Here is a 21,223-nt window from a genome sequence, read left to right on the forward strand (position 1 = left end):
TCTCTGGTTCAGATCCTGGGCGCAGACCTACGCACCACTTGTCAAGCCATGCTGTGACAGGCGTCCTACATATAAAATGGAGGAAGATGGGCACAGATGTTATTAGCTCAGGGCCAGTCTTCCTCAGCAAAAATAAAAAATAAAAAATTAAAAAATTCTAATTATATTTTTAATTATTTTAATTATATATTTAAAATGCACAATATAAAATTTGCTCTCCTCCCTGGTTTTTTAAAAAATTTTTTTGGTGAGGAAGATTGGCCCTGAGCTAACATCTGTGCCAATCTTCCTCTATTTCGTATGTGGGATGCCGCCACAGCATGGCTTGATGAGCCGTGTGTAGGTCTGTGCCCGAGATCTGAACCCATGAACCCGGGGCCACTGAGGCAGAGCACATGAACTTAACCGATACGCCTCCAGGCTGGCGCCGCTTCCTCCCCGTTTTTAAGTTCAGTAGTGTTCACTGGATTCACTTTGTGCAGCTGCACAATTGGGTGCCACTTTACTAGACTCCTTTCTCTGTGTGGGCTGTTGAGGTTGACTTCCGTTTCTGCCTGGGAGCCGAGCCTCCTACCTGGGCAGCTCTGGAGGGTCACCCGTGAGTGAGTCAGAGGAAAGCAGTTCATTTCCTATAGAGACCAGACAGAATGCAATAGGCGAGGTCTCCACCACTTCCAAGGGCAGCCGCACTTCCCAAAAGTATCCTGACATAGCCGAGGGAGTGGGGGCTACAGAGCCCGGGGGCCCAGAGTGTCTGGCACTGGTGGGGTGAGGGTCCTGGTGGGGTCCCGGGGCCCGCCAAGTGACACAGTGCCGGGTGCAGCCCTGACAGCTTACAGCCCGGCCGTGTTTGCACTCCACGACCTGCTCAAGCAGCAGCTCAGCCTGACGCAGCAGTTCGTGGAGGCCAGCCGGCACCTGCACGGGTCCCTCCTGCAGTCCCTGGACCGAGACTCGTTCCACTACCACACCCTGGAGGAAACCAAAGAGGTGACGGCCGACCCGGGAGGGGGGCGGGGCTCAGGGCCAGGCCTCGGCCAGGGCAGCAGGGACATGGCGGCCCGGTCACCTTCGTCCTCGCAGAAGGAGCCTTGTTTCCTCCTCGTGCAGAGAAGAGGTGGTACGGCTGAGGGCACTGAGAGCCAGCCTGGCCAGGCAGAAGCTGGCTCAGCTTGTGTGACCTCAGACCAATGGTGGCCTCCTTGGTGAGGGTCTTGTCCCTTCACAGACCCTTCCCAAGTGCCATCCAGCAGGGGCTTCTCTCCTCAGTACAAGGGCCGAAACTTAAGGAATGTTACACTTCTCTTTTTCCCTCCAAAAATTTAATTTTTGTCTGATTACAAAAGATACGTTATTTTATAAAAATCTTGTTACAGAAATATGTAACTTAAGTCCTCCATAATTTCAGAGATAACTGTTACCAATCTTAATATATACTCTTTAGATTTTTATGTAAAATATGAACTGTATTATGTAGATGTACAAATATGTACATTATATACAATATTACATATTGTATATATTTATACAGTGTATAAAATATATATTACAATGTAATAGGTATAACGTGTAATAGTATTATGTATGTTTCTTTATAGAAATGGCATCATACTATATGAACTGTTCTGCTTGGTGATTTTTTTTTTCATTTTATCTACAAGTATTTCTAAAGAATAAGGACTTCTAAAAAATTCACGGACACCACCATTACCATACTAAGACCACATGCACTCTCCTGCATGTCCGTGCATATCCAGTGTGATTTCCACTTTTCGCATGAAACTTGTCCATTCTGTTCCGGTTTTCTCCTCAGGATCCAGACAAAGCCCGTCTGTACACGGATTGCTGGGTGGCTCTTTAGCCTCCTCCTGGGGCAGCGGTTCTCGGCCTGAGCGGCGTCAGACCTGCGGGGCCTGGGCCCACTGGGCTCTGTCGGCAGCAGGGTGTGCCTGGGAGCGGGTGTTTCTCCCATGGGCCCACTGGGGACCCACTTTGAGAACCACTGCGCTGCAGGTGTCCCCATCCCCATCTCTTTCTTGTTTCCTTGCAGTTTGCTGAAGAAAACAGGTTGTTTATCTGACAGTTTCCCCCATTCTGGACTTTGCTGGCTGCACCCCTGTGGGCTCCTTGTTCCCACTAGATGAACATCAGTTGATGGATGCTGGCTGAAGGGACCTGACCACGTCACCTGCCTACAGCCCACCAAGGCTCCCCACTGTCTGCTACGGGCCCACGTCCTGAGAGTGGCTCCCAGGCCCTCCTCCCGGACGGTGCACTCTAAGGGCACCCCTGGTAGCCCCGTCCACCAGCCCCACGTGATGGCAGCCACTCTTCCCTTTCGGACTCATCAGGGCTCACCCCTTGCAGGGCATCCTGCTGGGGCCTGCCGCATTCACCTCTCCTCTTCTGTTCCCACAGCATTGTCACCTGGCATCCTGTCATTTTACTTTTCTGTAGCCCAACTGGGAGCTGCTGGGGATGGGTGCCGTCTCCAGCACCCAAAGCCTCAGGAGACTGAGGCAGTGGTGGTGGTGACGTGTCTGTCTGTCCTCTGCCCCACAGTACATCAGGCGGCACAGGCCCGCCCCGCTGACCATGGAGGACGCTCTGGAGGAGGTGAGGAAGGAGCCGTGAGCACCAGCAGGTGAGGCTACACTCCTGGGTCTGATCTGGAGAGCTGGTTGGGTACACTGGCCGTGACACTCATGCATCAGTTTCCGGGTGACATTCAGTGGTGGGGCAGGTGGCACCCAGGACTCACTCAAGCAGAATCTCAGCTCCAGCCTTTTCTGGCTGAGCGACTGACCCTCCCAGTCCCTGTCCTGAGAGGACGCCCCACAGGCCAGGGGAAGTGGAGCGGAGGAGCACGCTCACAGCACAGGGCAGGACGGAGGAAGCCAGCCTGTCCAGAGCCCCACGGAGCGGCTCCACCTGGCCGAGTGCTGCCTTCCCTCTGAGCTGAGCTAGATAGGGGATGAGGACCCAGGGCCAGGTCCCCATGCTGGGAACTCTGTGTGAGACGCCAGGGCAGAGCTTCTGACCCAGCTCCATGACTCAATTCTGCGCTCAGGACACACTGCCTCCCTGCTCGGCCCAGCACACCTCTGACTTAAAGACACAGAGAAAAGGTCTTTAAAAAAAGTCTTTATTTGAAGGCAAAACAGTAAAATCCACAAGAAATTGTTAACAGCACGTGTTTACATTTATCCTGAATCCGACACATTTGAACAATTCACAGCTACAGGAAATCTAGAACAAAATCAAATATTTTATCACATCAGGTTGAAAAGTTGGAGAGGATTCTGCATCTTATTGAAAAGAATTTTTCAAAAATGTTTCTGTACAAATGGCACCGCACCAACTGCCCGAGGCTGCCCAGTGAGCACAGCCGGAGCCAGGGGCTCCTCCAGGCTTCACTGCCCCGGGGCGGGCGGGTGGCAGAGGAAAGGACGGAGCAGGCGGCAGGGCGGGCCCCCTGGAGCTGCCTGGGCCGCCGCACAGAGTGCTGGTGCTGGGGCTCCTCCTCGTGGAGACACCAGGGACCGATGCTCCAAGGATGGTGTTCCGTGACCTGAAGACGCCTCAGATCATTCTCCTCAGAGCCTTCTGTGTCTGCAGACACTAGCAAATGGCTAACATTCGAAAAAATACTCAAACATCTAGAAGAACCGCACTAAGGGCCAGTTTGTCTCAGAGGAATCAGCTTTCAAATGATCTCCCGAGGATCCTCTTAGATCACTATTCTTTTCTCTAAAACTAAACCATTTGGAGTAAAAATGAAAACCCTGTTTAACTTAGCAAATCAAAAAGATGCTCTTCCATCTTTAAAGAGTGAGGAGTATGAGCGCCTGCTGAGCATTCCCAGGCTGCGGCCGCAGCGAGGGAGCGGGCAGAGCCGGCGCCTCTGCCCCGGGCCCGCCAGCCTGCCCACTCCGGGCTTCGCCTCCACACTCTGCAGATCTGCCAGGGGATGCAACACATCTGTTCCTTCCGAGTCACGAATCTTATCCAGGGGGTGGAGCCTCGTGTTTCTCACTTCACTGTCACAGGAAACGCGCTTGTGGCCGTGCTGGCTGGGGCTTCTCCTTGTGTGAATCTTGCTGCTCTGGCAGAGCTGTGTGCAGGGGGCTGGGGCCTCCACGCTGGGGAGCACGGCACTGTCACTAAGCATGCTGCAGTTGTCTTCTCTTCTCTCACTCCCCCAAGATGGAGACTGTGTGAGGACCGAGCTGTCCCTACCAGCTTCCGCGCCAATAAGCCAGGAGGGTGCCGTGGCTGCCGGCCGGCTCCTGGCCTGGGCGCGCCTACTTGCACTCGTCCCTGGCCTTCATGCGGGCAATGAAGGAGTAGCTCTTGTTCCTGCGGTAGTTCTCATAGGGGTCGTCCAGGGCCACCCCCACGCCCTTGTACTGGTCCCACTTATCCCGGACATCCCCGCCCTTGATGGGGTCCTGGATCCCTTGTTCTTTCACGCCGAGGCCGCCAGATCCACTCCAGCCTTAAGAAGAAAGAGGGACAAGTGGTTACAAGCCACAAAGGAGGCCAAAATGGTGCATTTACTCTAACTTAAGTCACATGGGAATGCATCTGGGGAGCTGAACACCATGCAGACGTGCAGGTTACAAACGTGAAACTGCCATGGTAAGAAGAGCGCGCAGCACCCGCTGCAGGCTCGCCCTGCGTGGAGTCCGGCAGTGAGAGGAACTCCTCTGCCTCCATCGCTGCCCAACCCCCAAAGCCCAGAGCGGGCGCTGTCTTCCCAGGAACCTTACCCATTTTCACCAGCATCTGATGTCCTTTGTTCTCTTCCCCGAGCCTGGAGTCAGGTATAGGAGGTGCTGAATTAGAACCCAGACCAGCCGAGGAACTAAAATTAAGACAGGTTACGTCTTTTACAAAAGAGCAGACACATTTATTGGAATGAACGTTAGAGGATTACAGCGTGTAGCTTATGTGAATGTTCGCCAGTGGAAGATGGACAGGCACACACACATTTCGAGTCTCTACCGTTCTTCTTTATCCTCTTCGCCAGCCAGGGAAGGGGGCTCCCTAAGATGATGCCCCTGCCCACACTGAGCAGCAAGGGCAGGTCACACCGACCCCCTAAGATGGTTAGGAACACAGAGCCCAGCCCCCGCCTCAGGCTTTACAACGTGACTGTAAGAAGGTAAGAACGCAGTGTGAGACGAGGTGCCACTGTCACTGCGCTAGTGCTTGGGGTCCCTGAGGTGCTGCCCCAGCATGGGCCACCATGAGCATGTCGTCTAATGACACGTTTCAACATTCACAGCAAAGCATCAGAGGGCTCCAGCGCTACCAGTGGGTCATTCGACAGTTAAGACAGAAATCTTACGGCGGGGTGGGGCTCCTGGACCTCGACCGGCGTCTCCTCCCTGGGGAGTACGACTTGGAGCGGGAGCGGGAGCGAGAACGGGAGCGGCTTCTCGAGGAGCGTGATCGGCTGCGGCTCCTGCGGGGCAAGGGGAGAGCACGGCGGGGTGGCCTCAGGGGTGGCGGGGTGGCCACAGGCCTCGAATCCCCAAGGGGCAGTGCCCTGCCTACCTGGAGCGCGAGCGGGAGTAGGAGCGGGAGCAGGAGCGCGACCTTGACCGTGAGTAGGAGCCAGATGACTTGGAGGACCTCGAGTTGGAGCGGGAGGAAGAGCGCCCTCGGCTTTTGGATCTGCTCCGAGACCTCGAGGGTCCGCTGCAGGGAGAGGCCTGGTGAGCTGAGCCGAGAGGAGCCGCCCCCGCCCCCGCCCCGGGTTTCTGGGAGACCCCAGGTGTGCATGGCCCCGTGCAGACTCGCCATTCACACCAGGGTATGCGTCCCTAAATAGCTGGCTGAATACAGACTTGGCAAACTGCACGCTCATGCTGGTGCTTTAAGTTTTAACTCAGACCTTGTGGGAAGCAGCTCTGAGCGGCTCGCTCGCCTTTATCACACAGTGCCAGACCCAGGATCCAGGCAGAGGCCAGAACTGACCGCCCTTTGCCCTTTGGGGCGTGACTTGACAGTGTCTGGTCGGCAAAGGCAGGGACCCCCTTAGCTGATTCCTGAGCAGACACAGCCAGGGAGGGACGCTGACCTCCACCCGACGGTCGGGGAGGGGCCGGTGCAGCACGGGGCCCTCACCTGTTCCTCTTCTCCTGGCCTTTCCTCCGCCGGGCCCGCATCTTTGCTCGGAAGAACTCGTAAAGGCCGTTCTGCTCCCAGCCTTCGCTGTAAGACAGGCATTCCTCGAGTGACTACGTGTGCCTCCCTCTGGCAGGGACCTTGTGAAAAGGTGGTCAGGAACAGACCCCACCCGACAAGCCCTCCTGAGCATAGCCTGCCCCTCCTCGTTCACTCAGGCCCTGAGCACGGGCCCCCACAGAAAGCACGAGGCAGTCACCCATGGCGCTGCTCTTTCTCAGGCGAGGAAGCAGAGGCTGGGATGTGAGACTGGCTCCACCCGGCTTCCAGGCCTTTTCCACACTGCTGTTTTAGGAAATAGCTGAGGGTCTCAGGACCTGTGGGCCTGGTAGCTGGGGGCAAGGAGCTCTGACTCACAGATGGGCAGGCCTGTGGCTCGGCACCAGACAAGAGGCAATTTTAGCTGGATTGGTGGTGAGGGGTTTGGAGGAGGGTCTCCGGGGAGGGACCCGTGACCAAGCCTGGTGTGTCCAGCAGCCAGCTGCTTCGGAAACATGCCCTGTCTGAGATGAGTCCTTGTTCCGACGTGTCCCGACTAGGAAAGCCCTTCTTCAAGGGCCACTATATATGGGCAACACATGTCGGGAGAATGGAACTGGGGTTTCTCCCGGAGACCGCCGTGCTTCCTCACCTGAGCCCACACCACCCCGAGCAGAGGGCCTGGCTGTTAAGTCTTCCTCGTGAAGCAAACTTGGGGAAGACAGGCCGGGAGGAGGACAGAGGCCGGCCCTCCGTCAGTCAGCAGCCCACGGCCCAGCGCCCCTGCGCCCCGTACCTGTTCCTGGGCCTGTCGTGGGAAGGAGGGCTATAGAAGGCCTCCACGGCTGCCAGCAGCCTCTCACTGGGCGGCATGGGGGGCGGGAGGCGGATGTCTTTAGGGTCCAAAGGCTTGTACTCATGGTCTTCCAGCTGCAGCAGAGAGAACAGCTGTCACCCTTGCCTTGCGTGAACCCCCCTTGGGCCCACCCCGGGGGCTGCGGGCCTGGGGGGCACACAGGACCTTGGTTGGGGGTTGGAGGTTGGGTGTTAGAGCTCCTCACCCTGCCCTTGCTGGGAAATCCCACCCTCTCACAGAGCTCAGCCACACCGTGATTCGGTTCCTACACGGGGTGGTTGAGAGCTCCTTTGAGGCAGATAAAAGCCACAGAGTTCTCTCTCCAGAAAACGCACACGAAGACCTGGCCTCAAGCTTAGGTGACAGAAGGACCCCTTGGTTTATTCACAGACACTCAGGATCCCCGGTGCCCTGCCTGCAGACAGCTGCTCTATGTGCCCGACTCGACCCAGGGCCCCGTTATCTCCCCTGCTGGCCTCTCCCCTGGTCAGAGCAGCCTCAGCCCAACCCAGGAGGCCCCTTCTCCAGGAACCAGCTCACCCTGCCATGCCCCTACTCTACTCTACTGCCCACCCTGGAAGCAGCCCCGCTGGCCCCTCTGCCTCCGTGCTGCCCTGGTGTGACCCTTCTCAACTTCCAGTCTGATGGTGTCCCAGAGGGGACGGGAAGTGGCAGTGACCAGCAGGGCTGGCATGGCCCCCAGAGACCAGGCCCACTCTCTTCTCATCTCATCTCTGGGGCAGCTCCCGCCCCCCCAAGCCTCGCTCACCCAGCTGTGCAGATGCTGTGTAGAGACCCCTGCCTCCCCTGCAGGCGCGGCTCAGAGGCTGCCCCTTCTGAGAGGCCCCTCCACTGTCAGCCCCTGGACAGGGTGGCTTCCAAGGGCCAGCACCCAGAAGACCCCCACCTCACGCAGAGCCTGACAGCTCCTCAGGCTATAGAACTTGCAGCACCAGGAGGGAGGGATGGGGGAGCAGAGGGGATGTGGCCCTGGCTCACTGCCGCCTCAGAGACGGCGCCTGCGGGGAGGCTGGCTCAGGCGCCTCCTCCCTGGCTAGCTGGCCAAGGTCACTGCAGAGTGGGAGACGAGGGGAAGTGGCATTCCACAGCTGCTGGAAACAGGTTCTCCCCATGAGCCTCTCCTGCAGAGACGGAGGGGCCGGCACAGCGTGCTGCTGAGTGCGGCGCTCACCACGGTGACGTTACCTTCACGAGGGGGGCCATCAGCCCGGCAGGCAGGTCAAAGTAGGGCACGTTGGGGACCAAGCTGGGGTCATCGTGGTTGATGTGGGGAGGGCCCTGCCGCCGCATGTGGGGGGGCTGCCCATTGAAGCCGTGGGGAGGAGGGCCGAAGTCAGGGTGCTGGGGCCCACCCCAGGGCGGGTGCTCGTTGATCCCAGGATGAGGCATGCGGTGGCCAGGGTGGTGGTGAGGGGGTCCCATCTCTGCAAAACAGAAACCCGTCTCAGGCCTGCCAGGATGTGGTGGGCGGGCAGTGCCAGGGCTCAGCAGCGGTCTCCAAGGTGACAAGTGTGAGCGGGAAGGGGTGCCCGCGCACTCACCAGCAGGGAAGTCCCCCTGGGGGTAGTCGAAGCGGTGGGGGTAGGGGGGTCGCTCGAAGGGGTGCCGCGGGGGGAAGTCGTCCTGCATGAAGCGGGGGGGGAAGCGGTTGAAGTTGTGGGGGTGCGGCGGCTGGTTGAACTGTGGGTGCTGCTGGTGGGGCGGGAAGGGCCCGCGGAAGTGCGGCGGCCGCTGCATGCGGAAGGGCGGCTCTCGCTGGCCCCCGCCCCAGGGCGGCTGCTCGTGCTGGCTGTTCCAGGGGCCCTCAAACTGGCTGTTCCAGTTGGGGTCGGGCTGGCTGTTCCAAGGTGCGTCGCGCTGGCCGTTCCAGCCGGGGTCCCCACGCTGCTCACCCCACATGCCCTCGTGGCTGTTGTTCCAGGGTGGGCAGTGGGGCGGCCCGCCCTGGTGGTGCGGGTAAGGGGGCTGCTCAGGAGGCTGCAAGGCAAAGAGCAGAGGTGAGCCCCTCCTGAGGCCGGGCCCTGGAGGCTGACCGGTCCAGCTGGGCGCTGCCCTGAGCACATCATGGTGCCTCGTTCACTCTGACACGTGCAGGGGATGCTATGAGGGCTGGTACATCATGGGGCCCTCGTGTCCACGCAGACGACTGGAGTCCCAGCTGCTGCACCCACATCTCAGCTGAGGGCTTCCTCTGTGCCAGCATGCAGGATGGGGAGGTCCCAAGTGCCAGGGACCTAAACAGCCCTGCCCCAGAGCCCTCAGTGGATGGCGCAGAGGCGCACCTCCACGGCTTCCAGGATGCACGGAGCTGCTGAGCCCCAGGGGCCATGGCGGACCCCAACCCTGACGACACCCCCTTTGCTGGCCACTCTCACTTCCCCTCCCCTGTGCTGTCTCCTGAGGTCACCTCCCACATAAACCACTCGCGCTCAAATCCTTGTCTCACGGTCTCCTCCTGGGCCCACACCAGGAAAAGTCTTTCTGTAGGTTGAAGACAACGTAAGTTCTGGATCTCACCAGCCACTCTCAAGACTTACAGCCTTCAGGATTGTGGCCCAAACTCAGGGCCTGGCTGGGAGCACCCGTGAGACCGAGCAGAGGGCTCGCCTCTAGGCCACGGCTGGTTAGCTCTGCTGACAGCTACCACAGAGGCTGGCCCAGGTCACCACACTCTCAGGTCTTTCAAGAGAAGCCAGAAAGCCACATTTTAAATAAGGCAACTATTTCAAACTCTGTAAGACACCACGTGGGCAGGCCAGGCCAAGTGCACTGCCAGGCTGCGGTTTCCGACTGGACTGTTGCCCCAGGGCAGACCTTCAGTGAGGGGGCCCCATTGCCAAGAGTCTGACTTTCTAGTCCCCAAGGACTGGGCCAGGACACACGAGGGACCCCAGAAAATGGGGATGGGAACTGCTCCTGCATCAGAAAGCACCCCCAGAACGCCCCACACCATACCAGCTCACAGCCAGCGCTGAGGCGGGAGCTGTCTTTAAGGGGACGTCCTATCTTTCATAAAGTTAAACCTCGTGCCCTGAAGCTGAGGGGAGAGTGGGGGGACTCAAAGCCACGACCCCTACTTGTTGGCCCAGAGATGTCTTTCCATCCTGACGTCCCTCCCCTCATGGTCACCTGGGAGGGCCATGTCCACCCTGCCCTGTGGAGGAGAACGCAGATGCCTGGGAAAGTCCGGGGCTGGACACAAGGCTCTGTCCAAGCAGATCCAGTGGCTGGAGAGCAAGCTGCAGGTGCCTCCCAGCCCTACTATGCTGGATCAGATGAGCTGTGCTGTGGTCTAGAAGTTTCCAATCCCAAGGAACTGGGGAGTGAGCAGCATCTTGGCCCCAAATAATGCCACCAGCCTCACATTTCTGACTCCCCTTCCTTATGAAAGCACTGAGTTCCTTCCAGGGTGACAAGAGGCTGACACTTTGCTCATCAGACCAATCCCAAAGGGAAACGAAACAGAAGACCTGGCTGAACTTGACCATGTGAAATTTCCCAGCACTCACAGGAAAAGGGGACCTACGTTATTACTGAGAAGGCCAGATAATCAAAGCGCCAGGGTGGGACACAGCTGCCTTTCTTGCTCTGCCCCGTTCCCACACCTCCAGAAGATGGCGCTCTCCCACTCTCTCCCAGCCTGGAGCCCGCTGCAGAAGCTGAAGTTTCCCAGGGAGCTGCTAAAAGCCCACCAACTTGCACAGGACTCCGCCCACCCGCCTGCCACCCCTTAAGCCCTAGCACACCCCACCTGCCTCTGCCACAAGTTTGAAGAAATACCTGCTGTTGGCCCCAAGGAGCAACGGGGTGAGGCTGGTCAAACCACGGGGGCTTGTTAGGTGGAATCTGGTCGTGAGGCCCGGGGCCACGGGGGCCAGTGGTGGCAGGGTCCTGAACCCCTCCTGAGGCGTCGTACTCAGAGGAGCCCGGCATCTGGATGGGGGGCTTGCTGTCATCTAGAGCCAGGAAGGAAAGGCAGTGAGCAGCCCCCTGGCAGTGGGGCACCGCCTGACGCAATCTTCAGCAACCACCCCGGGCCAGCCAGGGCTGGGCTTTATTTCCACATGACTCCCTGCTTCACGACCCCACTGAAAACTGTGATGGCCTCCAGGAAGGCAGCGGGAAGAGGAGGACTACCTCACACGGCACACACCCCCTCCTCGCAAACTTTTATAAGCAGCATCTTACTCTGCTTTGTTGACTTGAGTTTGCTGAAGACTCTTTATCAACACTCAGTTTTATTAAATACCTTTCTGTATCTAGTTGAAACATCCCTTCTCTCCATCTGATATGTATTTCATCAGCTTTTCTAGTGGTAAACCATCCTTACACATTCCTGGGACACGTCCCGTTTGGTCGTGATGCATTCTTAAAATACCTGCCTGCGTTCCATTTGGTAAGATTTTGTTCAGTATTCCCGCATCTTTGTTCAGAGGTGACACCAGATTACATCTTTGCTTCTTTGCGTGTCCTTGTCACCTGGTGTAAAGGTTACCCTAGTCTTGAGGAACGCCTTGGGCAGCCTTCCCCTCTATCTGTGCTCTCGAACACTTTGTATGGGAGCGAACTGTCTGAGCTCTAAGGGTCTCGTTACATTTACCTATAAAACCGCCTGCCCTGGTGCCTTCCACAGCTTAGGGTCTGGCCCCAGGACTGGGCCTGGGACTACAGAACCAGAGCCCGTCTCTGGGGGAGGAGGCTACTTCGGGGAGGGTACTGAGGGAGCTGCATACCCGGCTGGGTGGTTGGCGGGATGGCTGGGGCAGGCGTGGGTGCTGGGGGCGGGGCAGGTGGTGGTGGTGTGGCCTTGACTTCTGCTTCCATTTGTGGCATCTGGATCTGCTGCTGCTGCTGCTGCTGTTGCTGTTGCTGCTGGGCCAGGCTATTGACAAACTCCTCGTGCTGCGTCTTGAGGGTTTGGATCTGCTGCTGGAAGGCCAGCTGCACCGGCTGGACCACCGAGGAGTACTCGTTGATGAGCGTTGCCTGGCAGAGAGAGAAGAGCAGCTGGCACTCAGGATGTGAGCCTTGGGTCCCACACCTTCTGGAGCAGCACAGGGACAGACGCCTGGAAAGCACCCAGGAAGTAGGGGCGCTGCCACAGGCAGCAAGGCCCAGGGGCCTGGAGCAGGTAGGCAACTGTTACATAAAATAGTCAGACCTTCTTGACTACCACAGAGCGTCCGAATCTAGCCAAAGACGTCAGTGCAGTTTAGAATTTCTCAGTAACAGGAATAAGCAATGACCTGGACGGCCACACAGATATAAAAAACACATCACTGACGAACTTTCTGGAACATGCTCACGGGGTGTGGTTTTGAGCAAATTACAACCTCGCTGAGCCTCAATTTCCTCACCTGTATAAGGGGACATGCCTTGGAGGATTTCAGAGAGAACTCAGTGATATAACACACAAAAGGGACTAATGGGAGGGAGCTCAGTAAACACGAGCAGCTATTGTGGACCAAAGGGAAAAAAGGAGTTTATGTCACTGTGGTGTGGCGGCACCCACTTTTATTTAACAACAAAAAAAATGGGTGAAATTCAGATAAAGCACGAGATGCACTTTCGTCATTTGCCTTTCTGAGCATGGCAGCTTCTCGCCTGTTGGGAGGTGGCATTTAGGACCACAGCAGAGGAACCGGTCAACAGAGAGCTCCTGGCATTCAATCAGACCTTTGCAAGGAGAGAGCTTCTGGCCCGATGGAGAACAGGGGTGCGAGCTGGGCTTGTTACTCCAGCAGCTGTGAATGGGTCACAGCACAGGTGACCAACGGCAGCCCGCCCCTCCCCACCGTGTGCCCCGTCCTCTGAGCAGACGCGCCTGAGAGAAGGCAGACCTGCACACAGGGAACACTGACTGTGCACCACAGGACAACCGAGGCGGCCTAGACTGCGTGGGGTCCCTCCTGCCTCCATCGTGGGGAAGCAGGCCTGCAAAGCCACAGCCGACGGGCCGAAGAACCTGCTGAGAGCAGGGCCTGAATTGGGCAGCCTGCTCACGAGGGCACCAGGAAAGAAACCTGACCACTCACCTAGGAGAGGCTACCGGGTACTGTGGACTCAGAGCCCAGCCTGCCTCCACTCATCACCATCCCAGAGGTCCCCTGGGAGCCCAGCTGGGAAAATGCCACCCGGGCTCGGATATTGCTACCCACCGCCAGCAGCTCCCAGCCCAGCGGGGGACAGAGACCCCTGACTTCTGGGAACATGCTGTGGCGGCAGCTGCCACACACTCTGGGCAGGTGGCACTCACCTGGTACTGGCCAAGCCCCAGGGCTGGGCTCTGTAACTGCTGGATGATGGAGTCGTCAAAATAGCCATTCTTCTCCCAGAGCTGCAGAAGCTGCACAGGGGGGAGGCCAGGTCAGGGGGAACAAGCGCCCCAGCCCACCCCTCTCCCCGGCCCTGGCTGCCCCACATACCCGGGCAATCTTCTGCTGCTTGTCCTCCTCTACAGCCAAGAAGCTGGTGCAGTAGATGGGCACCACGACCTTCTGCAGGGCGGCCAGCAGCTCCCTGGCCTGCTTGCGCTGGCTGTGAGGGAGAGACCTTCCGCGCGTCAGGGCCCTGGGGCGGGACCCGGCCACGCGCCCGTTACCATTGCGGCTCCAGCCACAGCAGCCTCTGCCTTCTTGGGAAATGGGCCCCCAACCCGGCCAGGATGAGGGCTGAGCTCCCCCTAAGACCTGTGTGGCACCTGGGCCCGAGTGGCAGATGGACAGCAGTGAGAGGAGGGAAAGAACACAGCCTGGGGACCTTCAGGGCTAAGTCTGTCATCCTAGTCTCCTCGTCAGTTCCCTCCCAGGGTGGCGTGGATGGACAGCCATGGCACCTCTAAGAACCCAGGCTGTCCACAAAGGGTGGGCCAGAGCTGCTGTGGGCTCAGGGCCTTGTCCCCACCACCTTGCTCAGTACTGTCAACCACAACACATAGGGAAACCTGGGCTTGGGCACCATCCTTCAGGAGGCAGAGGGAACATGTGGGTACCCCAGGCATCCAGGGACCTGATGCTCGGTGGGTGAGACCGCCTGCCCCACATCCTCTTGGGGGTACTCTATGCATAACTGGGTGTGGAGGCCCCTGGGGCTGTGCAACGAGGTGGCACGGGGCCCCCAGTGTGGCGGTGGCAGAGCCCAGATGGCACATCTGCTGCCTCCCAGGGGAAGCCACGGGGCAGCCGTCAAGCGGCTCTACCTCCTCCCAGTGCCGAGCTCACCAGAGGGACCTCAGAGAGAGGAAAGAGGGCCTGGGACCAGGAAGCCGGTCAGGGGAGGGAGGGCAGTCCAGGCGGGAGGACAGGGCGGGCAGCATGGGGCTGCTGGACAGAGCAGAGCTCAAGAAGAGCACGGCTGGAGAACGGCCAGAAACAGGGCTGTCTCTGCAGAGCTGCCCTGGAGTCAGCGGAGCAGGTGGTGGAAGCAGGAGGGCAGAGAAGGTTCCGAGAGGGTGCTGGTTTCCGACAGCAGAGAAACGAGGGGATGATGATGCAGGGAGCGGCTGTGTGGCACAGGAAACAGGGAGGGGTGGGGACCCAGGCTGCACGTGCGGCAGAAGATGGGATAAGACAGGGCCTGCAGCCAGGGCTGGGCTTAGCAGCGCACCTACTCACCGGCCCCTTCAGCCCGGCCAAGCTCAAAGCCAAACGTAGCAGCCAGTCCCGCCTCCTGCACACTAGCCTCAGGACGACGTACGCTCCTGCCCGTCCCTCCCACCTGGTTGCCTAAGTTCCCTTTGTCATAAGGCCAGAGAGACTGCGCAGAAGTAAACGCCAGATTGGCCTTAGGGAGGGCTGTGTGCGGGGGCTGGTAGTCTCTACAGGGTGGGACAGAGGATCAGCAAAGGGGACCTCGTGGGAGGGACCTTGAAGCAGAGCAGTCAAATGACAGGCATTTGTGTGCGTGCATGTAGATCAGCGAAGGGGAGTTGGCAGCCCCCCGCAGAGAGGCTGAAAGACACCCACAAGCTGCCCCAAGGAGAGCAAGGAGCCAGGGGACAGTGCCCCAGGTGAGGTGAGGGGTCTGGGACAGGCGGCGAGGCCTGGGGGATGGGGTGTCCTCCCGAAGCAGGGCTCGTGACTCAGACTGACCCTCCCTCAGGGTCTTTGGACAAGTGACCCCAGTCCCAGGCCAGGCCAAGCTGCCGAGTGCAGAGCAGTGGCCCCAGAGAGGGCCAGAGGCGCAGGAGGGAAGCCAGAGCCTGGCGGGCCCTCACCAGTGGTGCAGGACGTCATTGATGAGATAGATGAGGTGCAGTCGCAGCTCGAAGTGTGCCCCATCAGCCGTGATGCGGTTCCGGAGGTGGCCTGCCATCAGCTCGCAGTGTGGCGGGGACTTGGCGTTGCTGAACATCCAGTTCTTCCCGGCCTGCAACAGCCAGGCAGACAGTGAGCAGGGCTGGGCTCCCCCAGGCCAGAGAGTGTGCAGGCGCCCTGGAAGGTCAGGGCGCACCCTGAGGGCTTGGCTGCTTGCTTTGGCCTCTCCCTGCTTTCCTTCTCCCTCTCAGATAGGCTCAAGAGGGAAGGGAACAGGCAGACAGGGCGCTCCTAGAGCAGTCCTGGCCCCGACAGGTGTGGCAGGCTCCCACCTCATCAGGAGCACCAGGTTCTGGGAGAAACCCCCGACCTCATCCCCACCTGGCCTCACCGAGATGGCATCTTTGGTGCATGTGTCAATGATGGGCTGCAGCAGGTTGTCAAACTCATTCATGTCCAGCTGGGTCTCCTCCAGGAGCTTTTGCATCTGCTGCTCCACTGCGTGGGCCACGGCTGCTGTCACCTGCTCCTGGGAGGCCAGGCGGGCCCGAGACTGCGTGAGGAGGGACCTCCCAGCCTGGCCCATCAGTGCCCCACCCCTAGTACCAGGAGGCCCCGTCCTGCACACCTACAGCCCCCCAGACACACATCTGGGACAGACACAGCCACGGCGGGCAGAGCGGGCGGAGGATAAAGCAAGAGGAGACATAGTGAAAGGTGATGTCTGCCCCCAAGGTGACAGGCAGAAAGATTAAGACCCAGAGGAACAAGGAACTTTTTAAATCAATTCAACAAAAAAAGAAAAAACCAGTGATAGGTGTGAACACACATACAAATGGTCACTAGTCAAGTGACAGGAGAGCCACCTCAATAGCAATTAGGGATTGCTAAAATGCGAGGTTTTCGCCCATTAGATTGGCCAACCGAGACATGGCTGAGCTCCAGCACTGCTGTGGGACAGGCAGTCAGCTCACGGCTGGCCGGGGCTGGACAGCCCAGTCTGTGATGCGCTCCATACGGAAACTGGCGTGAATGTTCTGGAATGTTTGGTTTTCAGCAATGTGACAGTAATCTTACATCTGGAATCTAGTAATAAAACTGGGGCCGGGGTTTTGGATGCCTTATTATCCATCACATTTTCCTGGCAATTCACTTGTATTTGGCCGAAGTACCAGACTGTGAAGCATCAGGACAAAAGGGTCCTTCCCAACGAAAGCTTGGGTGACCTAGCTAGCAGGAGCTGGTGCCAACGGTACCAGAGGCCACCTGGCAGCCTCTGCCACACAATTTCTACGAGCAGTCCCACTTGTAGGTGTCCACCGCAGCATGACAGGCCAAGAGCTTGTGCGATGACTTCACTGGAATGAGAAGCAACCTCAGCATCGGGTGTCAGAGGTCGAGCTAAACACACCACGGGTGGTAGCAGCACTGTGTGACAGCGGCTGACGCGCACTGAGCCCCGGGCAATAGGGCAGCCCCGTCCTCAGCACTGACACGTGCTAACGAGCCCTCCTGACAGCTATTACTAGTCCCGACGTACAGATGCAAAAAGCCAGGCATGGGATGAGCCCCAGGTAGCCACCTGAGGGCCAAGGGGGTGAAGCAGAGCTGGCCCCATACCTGTCTGAGGGCCAGCAGGTGCTGCTCCTGCTGCTGCAGGTTCCACTGGCTCTGCTGGATGAGCTCGTCCATGGACGGGGCGCCTTGGGCTGGCGGCATGGACGCAGCAGGGGCCAGCGGGGGCTGTGGCAGGGGTGGCAAGGCCGAGGTCGTCTCCAGTTCTGGGGCCTGCTGCTTACAGATGACTGATGGGAGAGGAGGAAAGATGGCCCCCATGAGGAGGTAGCCAGAGTCCAGATGTCCCCAACCAGCTGCCTCTGAGGCAGCTCCAAGTCACAGGGGCTCCCTCTGCCTACACTCACCACCCACAAGAGGACCTCTGTGCTGTGCTGTGGCCACCCCGGCCCTTCCCCATCCCTCTCTGAGCCCACCCCTCCTGGTCCGCCCTCTATGCCCACGCTGCCCTCAACGTGAAAAGGCCCTGCCCCCTTTCTGTGTTCCCACCCACTGCCTTCCACTTTCCTGTCTGTCTTTTCCTTGAAGACCCTCAGAACTGTCACCTCGCCACTCTCTAGCCCATTAGCCAGCCTTGCCCACTATCCTTCTGGCTCAGACCAAGCCCACCCCCTCCACCCTGTCCACCCCTCCCCAGGCCTGAACTGGTGCTGGACCCACACAAGGGCCACTGCTGGACAAACAGACCCTCTGCGAGCGTATCTCTCGTCCCGCAGCCTCCTCGGCAGCTATCTCTAACCTTTGCCTCTGTCCCCCAATCTATTCTTCACTTTCAAGACATCAAAGCCACTGGACCCCTGGCTGGCCGGCCAGCGAGCCCATGAGTCTGCAGCCCCACAGCAGGAGGACATCAGCTCTCAACAATTTCACAGCCAAGATTCATCTTCGGTTCTTCATCTTCCCCGTATCACAACTCACGGGAGTCTGGCTCTGCCCACCTACCCCTACTCCCAAGGCTGTTTTGGACACCCTTACTCAGCCGGTGGCCCTGTCTCAGGTCCTTGTCTCACTTAGCCTGTGTGGCTGGCCCCTTGGCCCCTTCTTCCTTCTCTGTCTGCAAAGGAGCCAGTATTAAGGGCTGAGGCAGTAAGTCCTCTTCTCTGTGCAAGGCCCCAGGGGGTGTGACATGCTCCTGCGGCTGCAGCTCTGATCTGCACTCTACAATTCCTAAATCCATCATCTTCATCCAGAATTCCTCAAGCTTTGGATCTGATTACAAACCAAACAGCCCACAGGCTTTCCACAGGCACCTCACACACGCACGCATCTCCTCTGGCCCCAGGCTCCACCCCCCCAGGACAGATCCCCTCCTTATCTCCATGGCTGGCACAGCTATGCCCACAGACCCAATCCAGGGACCTAGAAGATCCACGCACTTCTCTCTTCCTTGCACGTCATGCTAATAAGTTGCCCCATGCTGTCAAGTCAGCCTCCTGGCTCGCACTTCAACTGTCACCACCATAACTCTGCTGTCACCTGCATCACCCTCATAACTAGTCTCCCTGCATCCAGTCCTACCCCCTTCACCTCTCCTCTACAAGGCAACTGTAGTTGGCTGTTAGTGCTGAGTCAATTCCTACTCCTAGTGCCCCTATGGCCAGCAGAGCAGAACCCTGGCCAGACTGTGCGCCACCCTCTTGCCTTCCGGTGCTAAATCAGATATGCTCCGCTGCTACTCAAGAGGGTTTTTGTGGCCCATTTTTGGGAGATGGGTGGCCAGGTCCTTCTTCCTGGTCTTAGTCTGGAAGCTATGCTGAAACCTGTTCACCATGGGGGGCCCTACTTGTACTTGAAATCCCAGTGGCATAGCTTTCAGCATCACAGCAACACACAGCCTTCACAGTATGGCAACCGGCAGACGGGTGGTGGGGGTCCCTGACTGGGAAACGGACCCAGGCTGTGGTGGTGACAGTGCCAAATCTTAACCACCACACCACCGGGACTGTCCATAGGGCCGCTGCTCCAAGTGTGGTCTGAGGACCAGCTCCGGGTGATACCAAGACTAGATGAGTACAGAAAGGGTGGAGTGTTTTGGCACTTTTGTAGCAATTTCGTTAGCACGTGAAGTTCACAGTTCACATTTTCACTGTACTTTGCAAAAATGCACTTTACATAACAGACTGGAAATTTTAGAAAACAAAAACTAGTCCTTCACCAGAGGTTGTAAAGTGCCATTCTAAAACAGTTCTGGGAGTCAGTCTTCTCCAACTACCTGAGTGAAGGGCAGTTCACACAGTGGCTAATCCTACTCCAGAACACAGTCCAGAAACCCTTTAAGAGCTCCCCCACAACTTCGGGGAGAATTCCTAAGTACTTGGCAAGCCAGCCCTCTCCACTCTGCACCTGCACTTCTAGCCACTCCAAGAACCCCTCCTTCTCTGGGTTTCAGCCTCCCCAAGCTTTTGTCCCCTCCCCTCCCCAGCCCCTCCTAAAGCCCTTTCCTCTGCCTGAACACTTTCCTCAGTTTCCATCCAGCTAACTCTGACACATTCTTTATGCCACCCGAGACATCGTTACCTGTAGAAAGCATTTCCTGAGCCACAATCTTCCCCTGCTAGAAGCACCCCATCTTTTCTCAGTTGTCACACCAAGTCCCAAGCAGCCCCCGATTTCTGACCCTCCAGGGTGGGAGAGGGGTCCCCTCGCAGGGGGAGCAGCTCTGGCCTCATGGTCACTCGAGCCAAAGCACTGTCCTCCCCAACCTGGTTATGTCACCCTCATCAATATCCAACTGGTGCCTCAGTTCACAGATTCTACTCCTTAACCCCACCTGGCCCATGCCCACTCCTCTGACTCAACTCACTGCCCTAATTCAGACCTCACTACGAACTGCTCCTTCACCTGCTGGCCTGTGTTCATGCTCCCTCCAGCCTGTCCTTCACGGTGGCCACACGAACATGACCCACCTCTCCCTTGTTTCAGATTCTCTTGTGGCTTCCTAGTGCCATCAGCAAGGGTTTTAAAGTTGATGTGCTGGGGCTACGGAATGGCTGTTCTGGAAACACGTAAGTGCATATAATATCTTGCCTACAGTTTCAGGCAGCAGACCTTCCCACCCCCACCTCAAAGCTAAAACAGGCACCAGGAGAACCCCTGGACTGAGGGAGAAAACCCAAACTTCCCCCTAGCATTCAGCCCTTGCAGTTAAACCCTTCCGTTCTCTACACACGTTCTATGCTCCAGCCATGCTGGGCCTCTCATGGCTCCTCTCATGGGTACCTAAACACACTGTGCTCGTTCCAGCTACTGCACCTTTGCTGTGTCTTACAAACTCTTGATTCAACATCTACTATGTGCCAAGTAGTAAGGCACAACAGTGATCCAAACAAGGTGTGGTTGGCCTCAAGGAGCTTGTAGTCAAGGAAGCATTCACCTTTCAGTGCCCATTTATTTGGCAATCCCCTACTCGTCCAGTCAAACACATCTAAAAGCTAGGGGTTTGCTAGTGAACAAGACAGATGTGGGCTCTGCTCTCGGGAACCTTACCATCTGGTGACTATTTATTTATTATTTAAAGGCCAGGTGTGATTCCTAACCCCATCTTAAGCTTTTTGAAGGCAAGGGCAGAAGTCTGATGCCCAACTCAGTGAATATGGATAAACATCTGCCAAATACTAAAATCCAGAGAAACAATTCTTTTAAATCTGGACTGGAAGCATCTCAAATGCACATAAACCTTGCTCGACCCACAGAGACCCCACAAAGGGGGCTGGACAGTGCCTGTCCCGAGGGTCCCAGGTCGGTTTCTATCACTTTCTCTCTGGAAAACACTGAAGCAGTCATTCTACTTCTGCTGACCTCAACCATCATGTCTGAAAAACAAAAGAGGAATCTCTGATTTGGAGCCCAGAAGAAGGATCAATAACCTCGTTCTTCATTACACTGGGACCAGCAGCTGCTCGCTGCAGGGCCCTGGGAACAGCGGCAGAGATCACGAAGGCCGAGCTGCCCCATTTGCACAGAGAAAGAGCGTGCGACCCAAAAGAAGACAGTTTGCGGCAGAGCCCGAACTGGAATCAGAAAGGAATCGTTTAGGAGGCGGCCTGAGAGCTAGAGAGAACTCACGCTGCTGCTGCTCCAGCGCCAGCTTGCACTTGTAGTAACTGTAGAACTCGCCTCCAAACAGAAACGAGAATTTCGGGTTGTCCTTCTGCTTCTCCATCGTCATCTTCTCAAACTCGGGCCCATTGCGAGCCACGAACTGGGCCAGCTTGTCGATGACATTTCGCAGCTCCTGGTCTGGAGAACGGAGAAAAGGCCACGCGGGGCATCAGCGAGGACCGGCCCAATCTGGCGGCCCTGGTGCCCCAGCCCGCGTCCGCCATGCCAGGGTCCCTAGGGG

The 21,223-nt window shown here is 57.6% G+C and overlaps 2 protein-coding genes across 14 annotated transcripts in view; one reads left to right on the plus strand and one right to left on the minus strand.

Moving 5' to 3' along the window:
- Positions 1-5,868, plus strand: part of C21H19orf44 (chromosome 21 C19orf44 homolog) — a 16,980-nt gene extending 11,112 nt beyond the window's left edge. For 4 of the 12 annotated variants that reach the window (XM_070246119.1, XM_014734758.3, XM_070246117.1 and 1 more), the window contains exons 7-9: positions 824-990; positions 2,563-2,644; positions 5,291-5,868. In XM_070246119.1, coding sequence (XP_070102220.1) covers positions 824-990; positions 2,563-2,634 — 239 coding nt within the window. In that variant the 3' untranslated portion in view covers positions 2,635-2,644; positions 5,291-5,868. Of the gene's footprint in view, positions 1-823; positions 3,188-5,290 lie in introns of those variants that run through there. The other 8 variants (XM_070246120.1, XM_070246122.1, XM_014734759.3 and 5 more) reach the window with 3 other exon arrangements.
- The window catches only part of CHERP (calcium homeostasis endoplasmic reticulum protein), a 19,020-nt gene continuing 926 nt past the window's right edge, over positions 3,130-21,223 (minus strand). Inside the window, exons 2-17 of one of the 2 annotated variants that reach the window (XM_001914891.6) lie at positions 20,947-21,120; positions 16,927-17,111; positions 15,698-15,835; positions 15,267-15,418; positions 13,477-13,588; positions 13,308-13,397; positions 11,785-12,037; positions 10,832-11,007; positions 8,593-9,028; positions 8,237-8,475; positions 6,971-7,104; positions 6,136-6,222; positions 5,563-5,706; positions 5,354-5,470; positions 4,773-4,867; positions 3,130-4,498 (exon numbers count right to left, since the gene is read on the minus strand). In XM_001914891.6, the coding sequence (XP_001914926.1) occupies positions 4,305-4,498; positions 4,773-4,867; positions 5,354-5,470; positions 5,563-5,706; positions 6,136-6,222; positions 6,971-7,104; positions 8,237-8,475; positions 8,593-9,028; positions 10,832-11,007; positions 11,785-12,037; positions 13,308-13,397; positions 13,477-13,588; positions 15,267-15,418; positions 15,698-15,835; positions 16,927-17,111; positions 20,947-21,120 (2,726 nt within the window). In that variant the 3' untranslated portion in view covers positions 3,130-4,304. Of the gene's footprint in view, positions 4,499-4,772; positions 4,868-5,353; positions 5,471-5,562; positions 5,707-6,135; positions 6,223-6,970; positions 7,105-8,236; positions 8,476-8,592; positions 9,029-10,831; positions 11,008-11,784; positions 12,038-13,307; positions 13,398-13,476; positions 13,622-15,266; positions 15,419-15,697; positions 15,836-16,926; positions 17,112-20,946; positions 21,121-21,223 lie in introns of both variants that reach the window. The other variant, XM_023625370.2, reaches the window with a different exon arrangement.

Source organism: Equus caballus, chromosome 21 (genome assembly GCF_041296265.1).
Source record: "Equus caballus isolate H_3958 breed thoroughbred chromosome 21, TB-T2T, whole genome shotgun sequence".
Taxonomy (NCBI): domain Eukaryota; kingdom Metazoa; phylum Chordata; class Mammalia; order Perissodactyla; family Equidae; genus Equus; species Equus caballus.